General features: G+C 44.6%; 1 protein-coding gene across 3 annotated transcripts in view; it reads left to right on the top strand.

Annotated features, from left to right (window-relative positions):
• NFATC3 (nuclear factor of activated T cells 3) overlaps window positions 1-16,620 on the top strand; it is a 155,074-nt gene that overhangs the window by 132,802 nt on the left and 5,652 nt on the right. The window contains exon 10 of one of the 3 annotated variants that reach the window (XM_017342314.3): window positions 4,912-5,041. The exons of 1 other annotated variant lie outside the window; for it this stretch is intronic. In XM_017342314.3, coding sequence (XP_017197803.1) covers window positions 4,912-5,041 — 130 coding nt within the window. The remainder of the gene's footprint in view (window positions 1-4,911; window positions 5,042-16,620) is intronic. One more of the 3 variants, XM_008257512.4, reaches the window with a different exon arrangement.

The following is a 16,620-nucleotide window of genomic DNA, read 5'->3' on the forward strand; positions in this document are numbered from 1 at the left end:
CTTGCTGATCTTAGGGGAAAGCTTTCAGTCTTTCATCATTGAATATCATGTTAGCTTTGAGTTTTTAGTATATGATCTTTATCACATTGAGAAAATTCCTTCTATTCCTAGTTTATTGAGTGTTTTGTATTGAACTTTGAATTTTGTCAAATGATTTATACATATAAGTCAAGATGATCCTGTGTTTTTTCTCCCTTCATTCTAATGTGATGCTGCATTGATTGATTTTCATGTTAATTCATCCTTCACTCTGGGAATAAAACCCACTTGGCCATGATGTATGTTTCTGAATTTGGTTTGCTGCTATTTTGCTGGTTTTGATACCAGCATAATGCTAGTCCTATAAAGTTAGGAAGTGTTTTCTTTAATGTTTTGGAATAGTTTCAGAAGGAATAATGTTGTGTCTTCTATAAACGGTTGGTCAGGGTTTTTGTGAGGAGAGATGCTTGAAGTATTTTTTTGAGCTGTCAACAGTGCCTGAGGAAGAGAAATTGTAGTGCAGTGGTTAAGCTGCCACTTTGGGCCTCGCACCCTCTATCAGGATGCCTGGGATTGATTCTCACCTCTGCTTCCTGCTCATGTGCCTGGGAGTCGGCAGATGATGGCTCAAGTACTTGGATCCCTGCCACTCACATGGGAGACCCAAATGGAGATCCTGGTACCTGACTTTAGCCTGGTCTAGCCCAACCCTAGCTGTTGCAGGCATTTTGGGAACTAACAGATGTAAGATGTATTTCCTCCCTCCTGATCAGTGTGTGTGTGTGTGTGTGTGTGTGTGTGTGTGTCTTCCTTTATTTCTGCCACTCTCCTTTTCGAATAAACAGTAAATAAATCAAACTTAAAAATAATACTTCAAAGAACTGGAAGGACCAAATTTCCATAAAACATAAAGCAAAATCTGAAGTTACCACTTAGTCAATTCATAAAAGCCCCCTGCAGTGTCTGTTGGCATCTTAGCTTTGTTTCTTGGCTTATGTCATCTAATGTATGTTCTGATTTACTTAGAATCACATATTCTATATCTTCAAGTCTGTTTTTGGAGTCTTCAGTTTTAGAAATTAGGCACCAACAAAAAGGATACTTTTGACTGTATTCCAGCTTCAAAATACTTTTTTTTTAAAGATTTATTTATTTATTTGAAAGAGTTACAGAGAGAGCAAAGGAGAGGCAGAGAGAGAGAGACAGACAGACAGACAGAGATAGGTAGGTAGATAGGTAGGTCCTCCACACGTTGGTTCACTCCCCAGATGGCCGCAACAGCCAGAGCTACGCCAATCTGAAGCCAGGAGCCAGGAGCTTCTTCCAGGTCTCCCATTCGGGTGCAGGGGCCCAAGGGCTTGGGCCATCTTCTACTGCTTTCCCAGACCATAACAGAGAGCTAGATCGGAAGTGGAGCAGCCGGGTCTCAAACCAGTGCCCATATGGGATGCCGGTACTGCAGGCAGCGGCTTTATCCACTACATCACAGCACCAGCCCCTTAAAACACTTTATAATCTTTAACTGACCCTTAAAGACTAGGTAGAGGGATCTCAAATTTCATAATAAAAAAAAAAAAAAAAAAGAAGGAGAGATTATGCCTAAGCATAGGATTTCTAGGTTTTGGTTTCTATTTACCACGTTAGTCTAGAGGGTGTATTTTATACAGATAGTTCTTCCTTTGTTTTCCTTCTTTTGTCTAAGATTAGGGTAATAATTAGCATTCACAAAGGTTACACACAGGATCTTCTCTTCAAGGGTTAAGTCCAAATATAGTGCCTTATAGGTCAAAGGAGGAGGTTCTACCTATTCTATTACTATATTTTAGACTCTAACTGGGCATCTGAGTGCTTTATTCATTACCATTGACTAAACTAACTACTGGTAGTTGCTAAACTGACCAGTAGTGATTGTTGTTGAGTACAGTGACTTTCAGACACTTTTGACAACTTCCCATGATAAAATACACATTTTAGGGGCCGGTGCCATGGCTCACTTGGTTAATCCTCTGCCTGCGGTGCCAGCATCCCATATGGGCACTAGGTTCTAGTCCTGGTTGCTCCTCTTCCAGTCCAGCTCTCTGCTGTGGCCTGGCAGGGCAGTGGAGGATGGCCTAAGTGTTAGGGCCCCTGAAGCCGCATGGGAGACCAGGAGGAAGCACCTGGCTCCTGGCTTCGGATTGGCGCAGCGCCGGCCATAGCGGCCATTTGGAGAGTGAACCAGCGGAAGGAAGACCTTTCTGTCTGTCTCTCTCACTGTCTGTAACTCTACCTGTCAAAAAAAAAAAAAAGAAAAGAAAAAAGAAAAAGCACATTTTAGAGGCCGGCGCTGTGGCGTAGCAGATTAGGCCTCCACCTGCAGCGCTGGCATCCCATGTGGGCACCAGTTTGAGTCCTGGCTGTTCCACTTCTGATCCAGCTCTCTGGTAATGACCTGGAAAACAGCAGAAGATGGTCCAAGTCCTTGGACCTCTGCACCCGTATGAGAGACTCAGAAGAAGCTCCTGGCCCAGCCCCAGTCACTGTGGCCATTGGGGGAGTGAACCAGCAGATGGAAGATCTCTCTCTCTCTCTCTCTCTTTGTACTTTTTCAAATAAATCTTTAAAAAAAAAAAAAAAAAAAAGATATTCAGGAGCCAGCGCTGTGGTGTAGTGGTTAAAGCCGTCATCTGCAGTGCCAGCATCCCCAGGTACCAGTTCAAGATCCAGCTGCTCCACTTTTGATCCAGCTCTCTGCTATGGTCTGAGAAAGCAGTAGAAGATGGCCCAAGTCTTTGGGCCCCTGCATCCACATAGGAGACCTGGAAGAAGCTCCTGGCTCCTGGCCCCTGGCTCCTGGCTCCTGGCTTCGGATCAGTCTTGGCTTCGGCTGTTCCAACCATTTGGAGAATGAACCAGCAGATGGAAGAGCTCTCTCTCTCTGCCTCTGCCTCTCTGTAACTCTGACTTTGAAATAAGTAAGGAAAAATAAATATTAAAAAAGATATAAATTTTATAATAAGATCTACACACACAAAAATGCTGTACATACTTAGTACTACCATGAAAGTCTCTCAAACCAATTTTTAATTTTCATTTAAGAGAAATGCAGTCGGCTATCTTTAATTTAGTTCTAGTGCTTTTTAAAAAAAAAAAAAAAACTACAACCTGCTGAATTGATTTCAGAAACTGCTAATGGATGTGAATTTTACTTTATGAAGTATGCCCTGTGACTCCCGAATTTGGCTGCGTTTACATTTATGGGGTTGCCAACCATGAGTACTTTGACTTTGTGGTCTGAGAGTTTATATTTTTATCAAAAGACAAAGAGTTTATATTTTTTATATAAATAATGCCCAGATAATTGTGTTGTAGCCATAGCCAGGTATTTGGGGACTATTAATAACTCTAATCAAAAGTAGTTTATTGGGGCCGGCGCCGTGGCTCACTAGGTCAATCCTCTCTCTGCCTGTGGCGCCTGTATCCCATATGGGCGCCGGGTTCTAGTCCTGGTTGCTCCTCTTCCAGTCCAGCTCTCTGCTGTGGCCTGGGAGGGCAGTGGAGGATGGCCCAAGTGCTTGGGCTCTTGCACCCGCATGGGAGACCAGGAGGAAGCACCTGGCTCTTGGCTTCAGATCGGTGCAGCATGCTGGCCGTAGTGGCCATTTTGGGGGGGTGAACCAACGGAAAGAAAGACCTTTCTCACTGTCTCTGTCTCACTGTCTGTAACTCTACCTGTCAAATACATAAAATCTTTTTTAAAAAAAAACTAGTTTATTTAAAACTAAATTTATCTTTTTTTTTTTTTTTTTTTTTTTTTGACAGGCAGAGTTAGGGACAGAGAGAAAGGTCTTCCTTCCGCTGGTTCACCCTCCAAATAGCCTCCACGGCTGGCGCGCTGTGCCGATCCGAAGCCAGGAGCCAGGTGCTTCCTCCTGGTCTCCCATGCGGGTGCAGGGTCCAAGCACTTGGGCCATCCTCCACTGCCTTCCTGGGCCACAGCAGAGAGCTGGACTGTAAGAGGAGCAACCGGGACTAGAACCCGGGGTTCCGGCGCCGCAGGCAGAGGATTAGCCTAGTGAGCCGTGGTGCCGTCCAAATTTATCTTTAAAACCATTGAAAACCGTAATTGTAATTCTTTTAAAATTGGTGTCCTTTCAAATAAATACTAGTGTTCTGCAGTACAGTAGAGTGACTAGTTCACAATGGCTTATTACATATTTCATAAAGAACTGGAAGAGAGGAATTCACAGGTTCCCAACACATGGAAGTGATAAGGATTTAAGGAGATGAAAATGTCAGTTACTTGGATTTGATCCATATACATTGTATATATGTGTGGAATTATCACACTGTACCCCACAATTTAAAAATAGTTTTTAGAGTTAAAAGTTACTGTCCGGCTGGCGCCGCGGCTCACTAGGCTAATCCTCCGCCTTGCGGCGCCGGCACACCGGGTTCTAGTCCCGGTTGGGGCGCCGGATTCTGTCCCGGTTGCCCCTCTTCCAGGCCAGCTCTCTGCTGTGGCCAGGGAGTGCAGTGGAGGATGGCCCAGGTGCTTGGGCCCTGCACCCCATGGGAGACCAGGAAAAGCACCTGGCTCCTGGCTCCTACCATCGGATCAGCGCGGTGCGCTGGCCGCAGTGCGCCAGCTGTGGCGGCCATTGGAGGGTGAACCAACGGCAAAAGGAAGACCTTTCTCTCTGTCTCTCTCTCTCACTGTCCACTCTGCCTGTCAAAAAAAAAAAAAAAAAAAAGTTACTGTCCTAATTTTAATGAAAAGAAATCATCTGTTACCTAAACTGTCTGGACTACAGCATTCATATTATCTGACAAAATGTGGATATTTTATGCTATGATTGACTGATAAAGGTCAGATAAATTCCTTTTAATTATAGAAAAAACAGGCTGGGCACTGTTTTAGATTAAGTTCACCCTCTGGTTTGTTCCATTCAGTAGTGATACTGTCTTCTTTGACACAGACCAGTTTATGTCTGACTTGGAACACCAGCCATCAGGTTCAGCAGAGAAATGGCCTAACCACAGTGAGCCCTCATGTCCAGCTCCATTCTGGAGATTCTAGAGGGTGAGTGTTGATTGAGATGTGTTGTTTTTGTGCCTAAGTCTGGTATTTGCATGCAGTGGCTGGATTTGCATGTGCTACAAAGGAAGGGGGTGTGCACAGGCGTTTTCTTGGTAAAGCCCACTCATAATCTTTGGAGCTACACCTCGAGTACACGACTCTTCTCTAAGTTAACCATACTCAGGCTCTCACAGTTGTGCTTTTAATTGCAGTCTGGCTTTGAACAAAAGGCACATGTTTTGTTTGTTTTTTTCAGTGATTTATTTATTTGAAAGAGAAAGTTACAGAGGGAGAGAAAGAACTTCCATCTGTTGGTTGACTCTCCAAATGGCTGCAATACCTGGGACTGGGCTAGGCCAAAGTCAAGAGCCCAGAATTCCATCCAGGTCTCCCACATGGGTGGCAGGGACCCAGACACTTAGACCATCTTCCCTGCTTCTCTAGGAATATTAGCATGGAACTGGAACACAAGTGGAGCAGCTGGGACTTGAACTGGCATCATATGAGATGCTGACATTGTAGGCAGCACCTTAACCCATTGTACCACTGTAGTGGCCCAAAAGGCAAGTGTTCAGTTAGATTTCTTAAACCAACCAGAGAGCATGTATATGAATTCTGCAGTGTGAGTTAATGTGGTTGCTGATCAAGTAGGGAAGCCTGCTCATTTCTGATCAAGTGTTCTTGATGTTAAGATATGAAGCAATATGTAATGGAAATGTAACAGAAAATTTTATTTTTTTAAAGACTTTATTTATTTATTTATTTGAGAGGTAGAGTTATAGACAGTGAGAGGGAGAGACAGAGAGAAAGATCTTCCATCTGCTGGTTCACTCCCCAAATGGCCGCAACGGCTGGAGCTGTGCTGATCCAAAGCCAGGAGCCAGGAGCTTCTTCCGGGTTTCCCACATAGGTGCAGGGGCCCAAGGACTTGGGCCATCTTCTACTGCTTTCGCAAGCCATAGCAGAGAGCTGGATCAGGGACTAGGACTGATGCCCATATGGGATGCTGGTGCTTCAGGTGGAGGATTAACCTACGGTGCCACAGCACCGGCCCCAGGAAATTTTATTTTTTTAAGATTTATTTTATTCATATTAAAAGCAGAGTTAAAGAGAGATATTCCATCTGCTGATTGACTCCACCAATGGCCACAATGGCCAGGGCTGTGCCAGGCTGAAGCTAGGAGCGAGGGTCTTTTGGGTCTCCCATGTGGGTGCAGGGGTCCGTGCATTTGGGCCAGGTGTATTAGCAGGGCGCTGGATTGTAAGTGGAGCAGCCAAGACTCATATGGGATGACACAATGCTGGCCACAGACAATTTATTCAGAGATAATCCAGAATATTTATCTTTGGGGGCCGGCACTGTGGCATAGCAGATAAAGCCGCTGCCTACAGCGCTTGCATCCCATATGGGCGCCGGTTGTAGTCCCAGCTGCTCTACTTCCAATCCAGCTTTCTGCTATGGCCTGGGAAAGTGGTAGAAGATGGCCCAAGTCCTTTGGCCCCTGCACCCACGTGGGAGACCTGAAAGAAGCTCCTGGCTCCTGGCTCCAGATCAGTGCAACTGTGGCCGTTGCAGCCATCTGGGGAGTGAACCAGGAGATGGAAGACCTCTCTTCTCTCTCTCTCTCTCTCTCTGCCTCTCCTTCTTTCTCTGTGTAACTCTTTCAAGTAAATAAATAGATCTTTAAAAAAATAATATTTATCTTTGGCCTCCCTTGTAGGCCATGTTTGCCCTCCTGGTGGTTCATCTGGGGCTCTACTTGGAAGGAAGCTGTAGTTATGGAGTCTGTGAGGAAAGTGGCTAGACCTCAGGTCTCTGGAGCTCAGCAGCCAACCAAGAACACAGCCTCTCCTCACTGTCACATCAACTTTTTTCTTTAAAGGCTATCAAAACCACTTAAGTTCTATGATAAGAATGGTAAACATTCAAATTCTTTTTTCCAGCATGCAATTTGAATTTCATTTAATAGTGACTATAGATTTGGAAGGATCCTTAAAAATCCTGCCCACGACCCAAATCTTTTTATTTGGGATTCTGAAGCCACCTGATCAGACTAGACATCAAAAACCTTAATCATATTAATATTTAGCCTAGTGCTCTTCCTATGTGTGAAGGAACAAGTTGGTTACTAGTGATGTTGGTAAAAAAATACTTCTGTGGAGTGAAAAGGTCAGTGGATAATTGAATGAATAGGAGATGAGAACATAGAAATAGCAGTATAGACAGCTCCTTGGGATGAAAATTAGATATATTGTAGAATGTAGGATCTAATGATTTTATTTGTTTGCTTACTGACCTTTTTATTTTTATTTGCTTATTTATTTGCCAAAGTTTGAGGACAAACTTGCCGAGCAGATTGTTATCCTTGGTCAGGGCACACTCACCTTCATAAACCTGAGTGAGCACACCAGGCTGGTTGTCAGAGTATGTGGTGAAAGTCTGTGTCTGCTGGTAGGGATGGAAGTATTGCACTTGATGAGGACAGTCATGACTCCACCAGCAGTTTCAATACCAAACAGTAGAGGAGTGACATCCAGCAGCAACAGATCTTGAACAGTCTCAGATTTGTCTCCAGACAGGATGGCTGCCTGGACAGCTGCACCATAGGCAACAGCCTCATCAGGGTTGATGCTCTTACTCAGTTATTTTCCATTGAAGAAGCCTTGAAGAAGCTTCTGAGTCTTGGGAATTCTTGTAGAACCTCTCACCAGGACAATAATATCATGGATCTGCAACTTATCTAACTTGGTGTCTCAAAGGGCTTTCTTGACAGAGTCCTGGGTGCTGCAGAAAAGATCAGCATTTAACTCTTAATCGAGCACGGGTGTTGGAGGGATAGAAGTCAATTCCTTCATAGAGAGAATCTATCTCAGTGTTCGCTTGGCTGCTGGAAGAGAGGGTATGTTTAGCTTGTTCACAAGCTGTACAGAGGCACCTGACAGCTCTCTTGTTCTCACTGATGTCCTTATACATGCACTTGAACTTGGCAATAAATTGTTGTCAGTTGTCAAGGTCTTCTCCACTTTAGTGGGTGTTACTAGCTGTGGATTTGACCTCGAAATCCATCTTTGATTGTGAGGACAGACACATCAAAAGTGCCATCTTCCAAGTCAAAAATCAGCACATTTCTGTCAGCCCCAACATTTTTGTCTAGGCCATAAGCAATAGCAGCAGCAGTTGGCTCATTGATAATTCTAAGTACATTGAGACCAGCAATGGTTCCAGCATATTTGGTTGCTTGATGCTGAGTCACTGAAGTAAGCTGACACTGTGACCACAACGTTGGTAACCATCTTCCCAAGGTAGGCTTCTGCAGTTTCCTTTATCTTTGTCCAAACCATTGATGACACCTCCTCTGGATAGAAACTTTTTGTCTTTCCCTTGTACTCTACTTGGATCTTGGGCCTGCCTGCATCATATACCACCATAAAGGGCCAGTGTTTCTTATTGGATTGGATGACAGCATCATCAAATCTGCATCCAATCATTTGGCATCAAAAACCATGTTGGTAGAGTTCATTACAGCTTGATTCTTTGCAGCATCACCGATCAGTCTTTCAGTGTCAGTAAAGGTGACATAGCTTGGGGTGGTTCAGTTGCCCTGTTCATTGGCAATTTTCTCTACTTTCACATGCTAGAAGACACCAGCACAAGAGTAGGTGGTGCCAAGATCAGTGCCAACTGCGGGTCCCTTAGACATAATTGTGTGAAGGTCCAGTTCTGTTCACCAAAAATAATATACTATAACCTGCTGAAAATGTGCCACTGACTCCAATCTTGCTGGCCATTTATTTATTTTTTTAAAATTTTTTTAAAGATTGATTTTGTTTATTTGAAAGACAGTTACAGAGGTAGAGAGAGAGAAAGAGGTCTTCCATCTGCTGGTTCACTCCCCAAATAGCCGCAATGGCCAGAGTTGAGCCAGTCCAAAACCAAGAGCCAAGAGCTTCTTCCTGGTCTCCCATGTGGGTGCAGGGGCCCAAGGACTTGGGCCATCCTCTGCTGCCCTCCCTTGTTTGCATTAGCAGGGAGCTGGATTGGAAGTGGAGCAGCCAGGACTTGAACCAGCATGCATATGGGATGTCGGTGCTGCAGGCCAGGGCTTTAACCCGCTGCAACACAGCACCAGCCCCTTGCTGGCCTTTTTAAAAAAAGATTTGTGTATTTGTTTATTTGAAAGGCAAAGCATCGGGGTTGGCAGTGGGGGAGAGATCTTCCATGTACTGGTTCACTTTCCAAATGGCTACAATAGCCAGAGCTGGGCTAGTCTGAAGCCAGGAGCCAGAAACTCCATCTGGATCTCACACATGGATAGCAGGGATCCAAGCACTTGGGCAATCATTTACTGCCTTCTCAGGTGCATTATTAGGGAGCTGGTTTGGAAGTGGAGCAGCTGGAAATCGAATCAGCACTCTGATACGGGATGCTGACAGCACAAGTAGTAGCTTAACCCACTGTGCCGCAACGCCAGTTCTGTTTACTGGCCTTTTTGAGGTAGAGAGACATACCTGTATTAATCATTGGTGAGTAGGATCCAGGAGGTACAATGGATAGGTTGAGACTGATTAAAGATAAGGAGCATGAAGAAAATTGATGATGCCGGCTCTTGAACAGGATCAAGAGCATAGGTGATAGAAAGAGCCTTGTAGATTTACAGCTGAGTCTCAGGTTTGGCCTCTAGAGATAATAGGTTTGGAGTCAGTAGTAGATTATTTAGAAAAAAAGAACTAAAGGGGCCGGTGCTGTGGCGTAGCGGGTAAAGTTGCCACCTGCAGTGTTGGCATCCCATATAGGTGCTGGTACGGGTCTGGCTGCCCTCCTTCCAATCCAGCTCTCTGCTATGGCCTGGGAAAGCAGTAGAGGATGGCCCAATTCCTTGCGCCCCTGCACCCATGTGAGAGACCCAGAGGAAACTCCTGGCTCCTGGCTTCGGATCGGTGCAGCTCCAGCCTTTGCGGCCAACTGGGGAGTGAACCAGCGGATGGAAGACCTCTCTTTCTCTCTCTCTCTGCCTCTCCTTCTCTGTGTTGTAACTCTGCTTTTCAAATAAATAAATAAATCTTTAAAAGAAAAAAAAAAAAGAAAAACCAAACTTAAATAGGGGAAAAGCAATTCTTCTGATAATTCTAAAGTGCTTCTGAGTCCGACATCTTGACCTAAATTGAAAAGAAGTGTTTATTTTTTGACATTTTGGGTTTTGCTGATACAAAATAGTACATGCTGATATTTGACTGTACTTTGAAGTACCTGTGTATTGTTTATTCAGCTGGAGATTTAGTGTTTATTTTGTAGAATGTTTTGGGTTACAAGTCTTTGTAGAGGAAAGATTTGTATAGCATCACACGTATTAGAGGTTTCTTGAAAAGAAAGTAGTCTTCACACAGGCCAGATTTCCCCCTCATAAACTGTGCTTCAAAAGTGTAATATGGGGCTGCCGCCTGCAGTGCCGGCATCCCATACGGGCACTGGTTCGAGACCTGGCTGCTCCACTTCCCATCCAGCTCTCTGCTGTGGCCTGGGAGAGCAGTAGAAGGTGGCCTAAATCCTTGGGCCCCTGTGCCCACGTGTTAGATCCAGAAGAAGCTCTGGGCTCCTGGCTTCTGCTTGGCCCAGCTCTGGCTGTTGCTGTTTTTTGGAGAGTGAACCAACACATGGAAGATCTTTCTCTCTCTCAGTCTCTAACTTTGCCTTTCAAATAAATCAGTCAATCTTTATGCACTCACACATGTACACACACATATGTATGTATATATGTATAAAATCTCCATCCATCCCAAAGTCCCCTGGAAGTTTATCTCACTCTTTATGGTAACTTGAACATCAAGATTCCTTTCAATTTACTGTTGCTCTTTCTTCGATTTTGTCAAAGCAGAATTACTACTTTGACTGAGTCTTAGCCCAAAGCAAGAAGCTAAGGGAAGGGAAAAAGAGGGAAGCGAAGCAAATGATGAGGAAGGTGCATATATCACTTTTACTCATAATTCAGTGAGAAAACAAATCACATAAACACACACAGCTACAAAGAACAGCTAGGTATACAGTATACAGTCTGTAATTGGATGGCTGTTCTTACAGCTTATCAAATAACCTAAAAATAAATCATAGCAAAAGTGGGCTCCATAGTAATAAATAAACCATACAATGATACTATAATTCTCAACCATTTAACCTAACTTGTACTTCTTCTTCTTCTTCTTTTTTTTTTTTTTAACAGGCAGAGTGGACAGTGAGAGAGACAGAGAGAAAGGTCTTCCTTTGCCGTTGGTTCACCCTCCAATGGCCGCCGTGGCTGGTGCGCTGCGGCCGGCGCATTGCGCTGATCCGATGGCAGGAGCCAGGTACTTATCCTGGTCTCCCATGGGGTGCAGGGCCAAGGACTTGGGCCATCCTCCACTGCACTCCCGGGCCACAGCAGAGAGCTGGCCTGAAAGAGGAGCAACTGGGACAGAATCCAGTGCCCTGACCGGGACTAGAACCCAGTGTGCTGGTGGGAGGATTAGCCTATTGCCACAGCGCTGGCCCCCAACTTGTACTTCTTTATTTCAAAACTTCTTGTTTCTTCTTTTCTAGTGACATTCAGAAAATGATTGCCTCTATATGTAGCCTTCATTTGTGTATTTTTTTTTTAAAGATTTAAGTATCTATTTTGAAAGAGTTACAAGGGCCAGGGGGGAGAGAGAGATCCTCCATCCATTGGTTCACTTCCTAAATGGCCACAATAACCAGCACTGAGCCAGGTTGAAATCAGGATTCAAGAGCTTCATCCAGATCTCCCACTTAGGTGGCAGGGGCCCAGTCCCTTGCACTACGTTCTACTGCTTTTCCCAGGCTGATAACAGGGAGCTGGAACAGACGCAGAGCAGCTGAGGCTCAAACCAGTGCCACATAGGATGCTGGCATCACAGGCGGTGTCTATCCACTGCACCACATCGTCAGTCCCATCATTTTGTGTATTCTTTTTAAGGTTTATTTATTTGAAAGACTTAGTGACAGAGAGGGAGAGGTTTTTCCATCTGCTGGTTCACTCCCAAATGGCCACAGCAGCCAGGTCTGGGCCAGGCCAAAACCAGGAGCCAGAAACTCCATCTAGGTCTCCCACATGGGTAGCAGGGGCCCAAGCACTTGGGTTGTCTGTTATTGCCTTCCAAGGTACATTAGCAGGGTGGTGGATCCCAAGAGGAGCTCTTGGCAACTGACATCTTGATATGGGATGCTGGCATCAGAAGTAGCAGCTTAAGCTGCTACACCACAATACCTGTCCTTTTAATCTTCATTTTTATTTAAAAACAAAACAAAATTGCTGGCGCTGCGGCTCAGTAGGCTAATCCTCTGCCTGCAGCACCGAGACACCAGGTTCTAGTCCCGGTTGGGGCGCCGGATTCTGTCCCGGTTGCTCCTTTTCCAGTCCAGCTCTCTGCTGTGGCCCGGGAGTGCAGTGGAGGATGGCCCAAGTCCTTGGGCCCTGCACCCACATGGGAGACCAGGAGAAGTACCTGGCTCCTGGCTTTGGATCAGTGTGGTGCACCAGCCGCAGCAGCCATTGGAGGGAGAACCAATGGCAAAGGAAGACTTTTCTCTCTGTTTCTCTCTCACTGTGCACTCTGCCTGTCAGAAAATAAAAATAATTAAAAAAAAGTTAAAAAAAAAAACAAAGCAAAATTAAAAATTTTATAAAATTGTTTACCTGAAGAATGATGTATACCTTTAACATTGGGATTTAAAGAAACGGAGAAAGGATGAACTGTTATAGCTTTACAAGGAAATGTCACACAGACAAATCCAGGTGTGAGCTGGTGGGGGTTGAAGGTGGTAGCTGCCAAAAGTGGGCTAGATGCTGTGACCTACATAACCTGTTAGCACTGGTATCAAGGGCTGTTGACTTATGTTCTTGTAGGCTATTAGTTCAATTTATTCTTCAAAGGAAGGAAAATGATAAACTTATACATTAGGGGCATATGCTCTTAAGTTGGTTAAAAAAGAAAGATACTTAATGACTAGAGTTTTTAAATAAATCAACTAATCCATCGATACATATATTCAAAATGAAGTAAAAAATGAAATAACAGGCATTAGTAATTTTAAGAAATATTGTGTATTAAGATTGCTAATGATTTGCATATATTACATCATAGGTTTGTTGACCAGAAATAGTCCTTTTATTAAATTCTTTTTTTTTTTACTCTTTTTTTTTTTTTTTTGACAGGCAGAGTGGACAGTGAGAGAGAGAGACAGAGAGAAAGGTCTTCCTTTTGCCGTTGGTTCACCCTCCAATGGCCGCCGCGGCCGGCGCACTGCGGCCGGCGCACCGCGCTGATCTGATGGCAGGAGCCAGGAGCCAGGTGCTTTTCCTGGTCTCCCATGGGGTGCAGGGCCCAAGCACCTGGGCCATCCTCCACTGCACTCCCTGGCCACAGCAGAGAGCTGGCCTGGAAGAGGGGCCACCGGGACAGAATCCGGCGCCCCGACCGGGACTAGAACCCAGTGTGCCGGCGCCGCTAGGCGGAGGATTAGCCTAGTGAGCCAGGGCGCCGGCCCTATTAAATTCTTTTAAAGGAAAAAAACTTATTTGAGGAACAGAGAAGAGGGAAAGAGAACAAGAGCATGTGTTCTATCTACTGGTTCATACTCCTCCCCCACCCCCACCCCAGATGCCCTCAGTGGCTGGGGGTGGGGCCAAAGTCAGGAGCTGGGGGCACAGTCTAAGTCTCCTCCATGAGGGGTGAGTACCCAGCTACTGTAGCCATCATTGCTGCCTCTCTTGGGTCTGCATTATCAGAAAGCTGGAGTTGGGAGTCTTAAGACAGGAGTTGAATCCAAGTACTTTGATGTGGGATGTAGGCATCTTAACTGCTAGGCTAAACACCTGCTTCTTACCAATAATAGTCTTTTTAAAAAAGAAAAGATTAATTTATTTGAAAGGCAGAGTTACAGAGAGAGAGAATAACAGAGATCTTCCATCGCTGATTCACTCCTAAATGGCTGCAACGGCTGGAATTGGGCTAGGCTGAAGCCAGGAGCCAGGAGCTTCTTCTGGGTCTCCCACGTGGTTGCAGGAGCCCAGGCACTTAGAACATTTTTTGGTGCTTTCCCAGGTGCATTAGCAGGGAGCTGGATCGGAAGTGGAGCAGCCAGGACTGGATGGCTTAACATACCACAACACTGGCCCCAATAGTAATAGTCTTAACTTGCTTCAGTTGACACCTAAGTTTTGGCCAGTGCCAGCAGGCAGATATCTCTGAAACCTCTGAATGGGAGCTAGAACCCAGAACATCCAGCCGTGGGAGAAGTGAGAGAAGGAAAGCAGAGGACTTGCATAATTAACTGTTTTTTCCTCAAGGATTATGAAAGCACTTTGTTGCAGTTCTGACTCCCATGTTTGTTTGTCTGTTGTTTTTTAAGATTTATCTATGTATTCGAAAGGCAGAATGACAGATCTTCTATCTGCTGGTTTACTCCCCAGATGCCGCAACAACCAGGGTGAAGCCAAAAGCCAGGAATGCCATCTGGGTCTTCCACCAGGCCAGCAGGGACCCAAGCACATGGGCCATCTTCTGTCTTCCCAGGCGCATTATACGAAGCTTGATCAGAAGTGAGGCAGCTGGGGCCGGCGCTGTGGCACAGTGGTTAAAGCCCAGCCTGCAGCACTGGCATCCCATATGGGTGCCTGGTTGAGTCCTGGCTATTCCTCTTCCAGTCCAGCTCTCCCTGATGGCCTGGGAAAGCAGTGGAAGATGGCCCAAGTTCTTGGGCCCCTGCACCGTGTGGGAGACCCAGAAGAAGCTCCTGGCTTCAGATCAGCTCAACTCTGACTGTTGCGGTCATTTGGGGAGTGAACCAACAGAATGGAAGACCTCTCTCTCTGTAACTCTTTCAAATAAATAAAATAAACCATAAAAAAAAAAAAAAAAAAAAAAAAAAGTGAGGCAGCTGAGACTCAGACCAGCACTCTGGTACAGGATGCAGGTGTCCCAAGTGGTGGCTTAACCTGCTGTGCCATAACTCTCACCCGTTCTAAAATTAGTGTTCAGTAATTCACTTGTAGCAATTACTTGTGCATGGTTTTTGTCGTTCCAGATCCTCAAATTAAAGATGCAGTTGGCAAGTAATTTTACTTGGCACTGAACTTGTACAGTTGCTAAGGATTCAGTGGAAAATAAAAGACAAAGTTCCTACTGTATTGGAACTCAAATCTACTGACTCTTGGTGAAATACAGATTAGTGAATCTTGTAGTTGGTTGAGTGCTGTTTTGTAGGAAATATTCTTTACTTTATCGTAGCCCTGAAATTCTAAACTATCAGGAACCTTCCAGGTTGCTTCAGCTAGGTGGTGTTAGGTGAAGAAGAACACCAGAACTTGGTAAGGAGGAACAGAAATAGTGCATTGTTGGTCAGGCTTTTGTTACACACAATCCTATCTTCTACTTCAGAAAATGAGCTTTTCTTTCTTACATAAGTGTACTTGGTTAGTGGATAGATAGTGGTGGATATGGACCTTCATCCTCAAAATCGAAACACTGACTTAAAGACACAGGAAAATAACTTATATGGTTCTTCATGGTAAAGCACTGTTTTTAATCAGCTTGTAATTCTAAAACTTGAATAATAAAATAAGAATCAAAAGATAGATTTCAAATCTTCAGCCTGGAACATCTCTGAAGTTACTGCCTTTGGGAGTGATAAGTGATAGGAAAGATGACTTGAATATGAGCTGGGTGTACATACTTATATATTTGGCTGTTTGCCATTGCTATAAGGCCTGCCTAAAATAAGACACTATCAAAATCAAATGCCATGTGTCTTTTAATGTATTTAATCCTCCTGACAGGATTCAGAAGAAAATTTTTAAAGATTGATTTATTTGTTTATTTGAAAGGCAGAATGACAGAAAGGGAGATAGAGAAATTTGCCTTGTATGTGCCCAAATGCCTGTAATAGCCAAGGCTGGGCCAGGTGGAAGCCAGGAGCCCAGTACTCAGTCTGGGTCTCAGACATAGGTGGCAACCACCCAGGTACTTGAGCTATCACCTGCTACCTCCCAGGACGCACATTGGCCAAAAGCTGGATTAAAAACTAAGTAGCCAGAATTCAAACTAGGCACTTCAGTATAGGATGTAGGCATCCTAAGAGGTGACTTCACTGCTATGACAAATACCTACCCCATAAACCTTTCTCTTTATAAATTATCCAGCATCAGGTGTTTTGTTACTGAAACAAAATGGCTAAGATGCCCTATTTGACATCTCACTTCATATGCTCTATTAAGAGGTTACTCTCTTTTTGCTCCTCAGTGGAACTTAAATCCTTCAGTGAAAAACTTCTCCCTTGCTTCTAGTTCTCTAATGACTATGAATATGCCCAAATCACTTCTTGCTCTTCTTAGCCTCCTGCCTACTGATTATTTTCCATTTCAATGTTTGAATTTTTCAATTCCACTTTCAAGCCTAAGCTACTGCCTTCCTCCTCTAAACTCCGTCCCCATTTACTTCCAGCAGTGACAGCACCATTCTTTTCTTTCTTGGGGTCAGTATTTTGGTGGTAGTAAATCAGTTATTCTTACCAACACCAAACTGCTCTCCCTTCC

Source organism: Oryctolagus cuniculus, chromosome 18 (genome assembly GCF_964237555.1).
Source record: "Oryctolagus cuniculus chromosome 18, mOryCun1.1, whole genome shotgun sequence".
In the NCBI taxonomy this organism is placed as follows: domain Eukaryota; kingdom Metazoa; phylum Chordata; class Mammalia; order Lagomorpha; family Leporidae; genus Oryctolagus; species Oryctolagus cuniculus.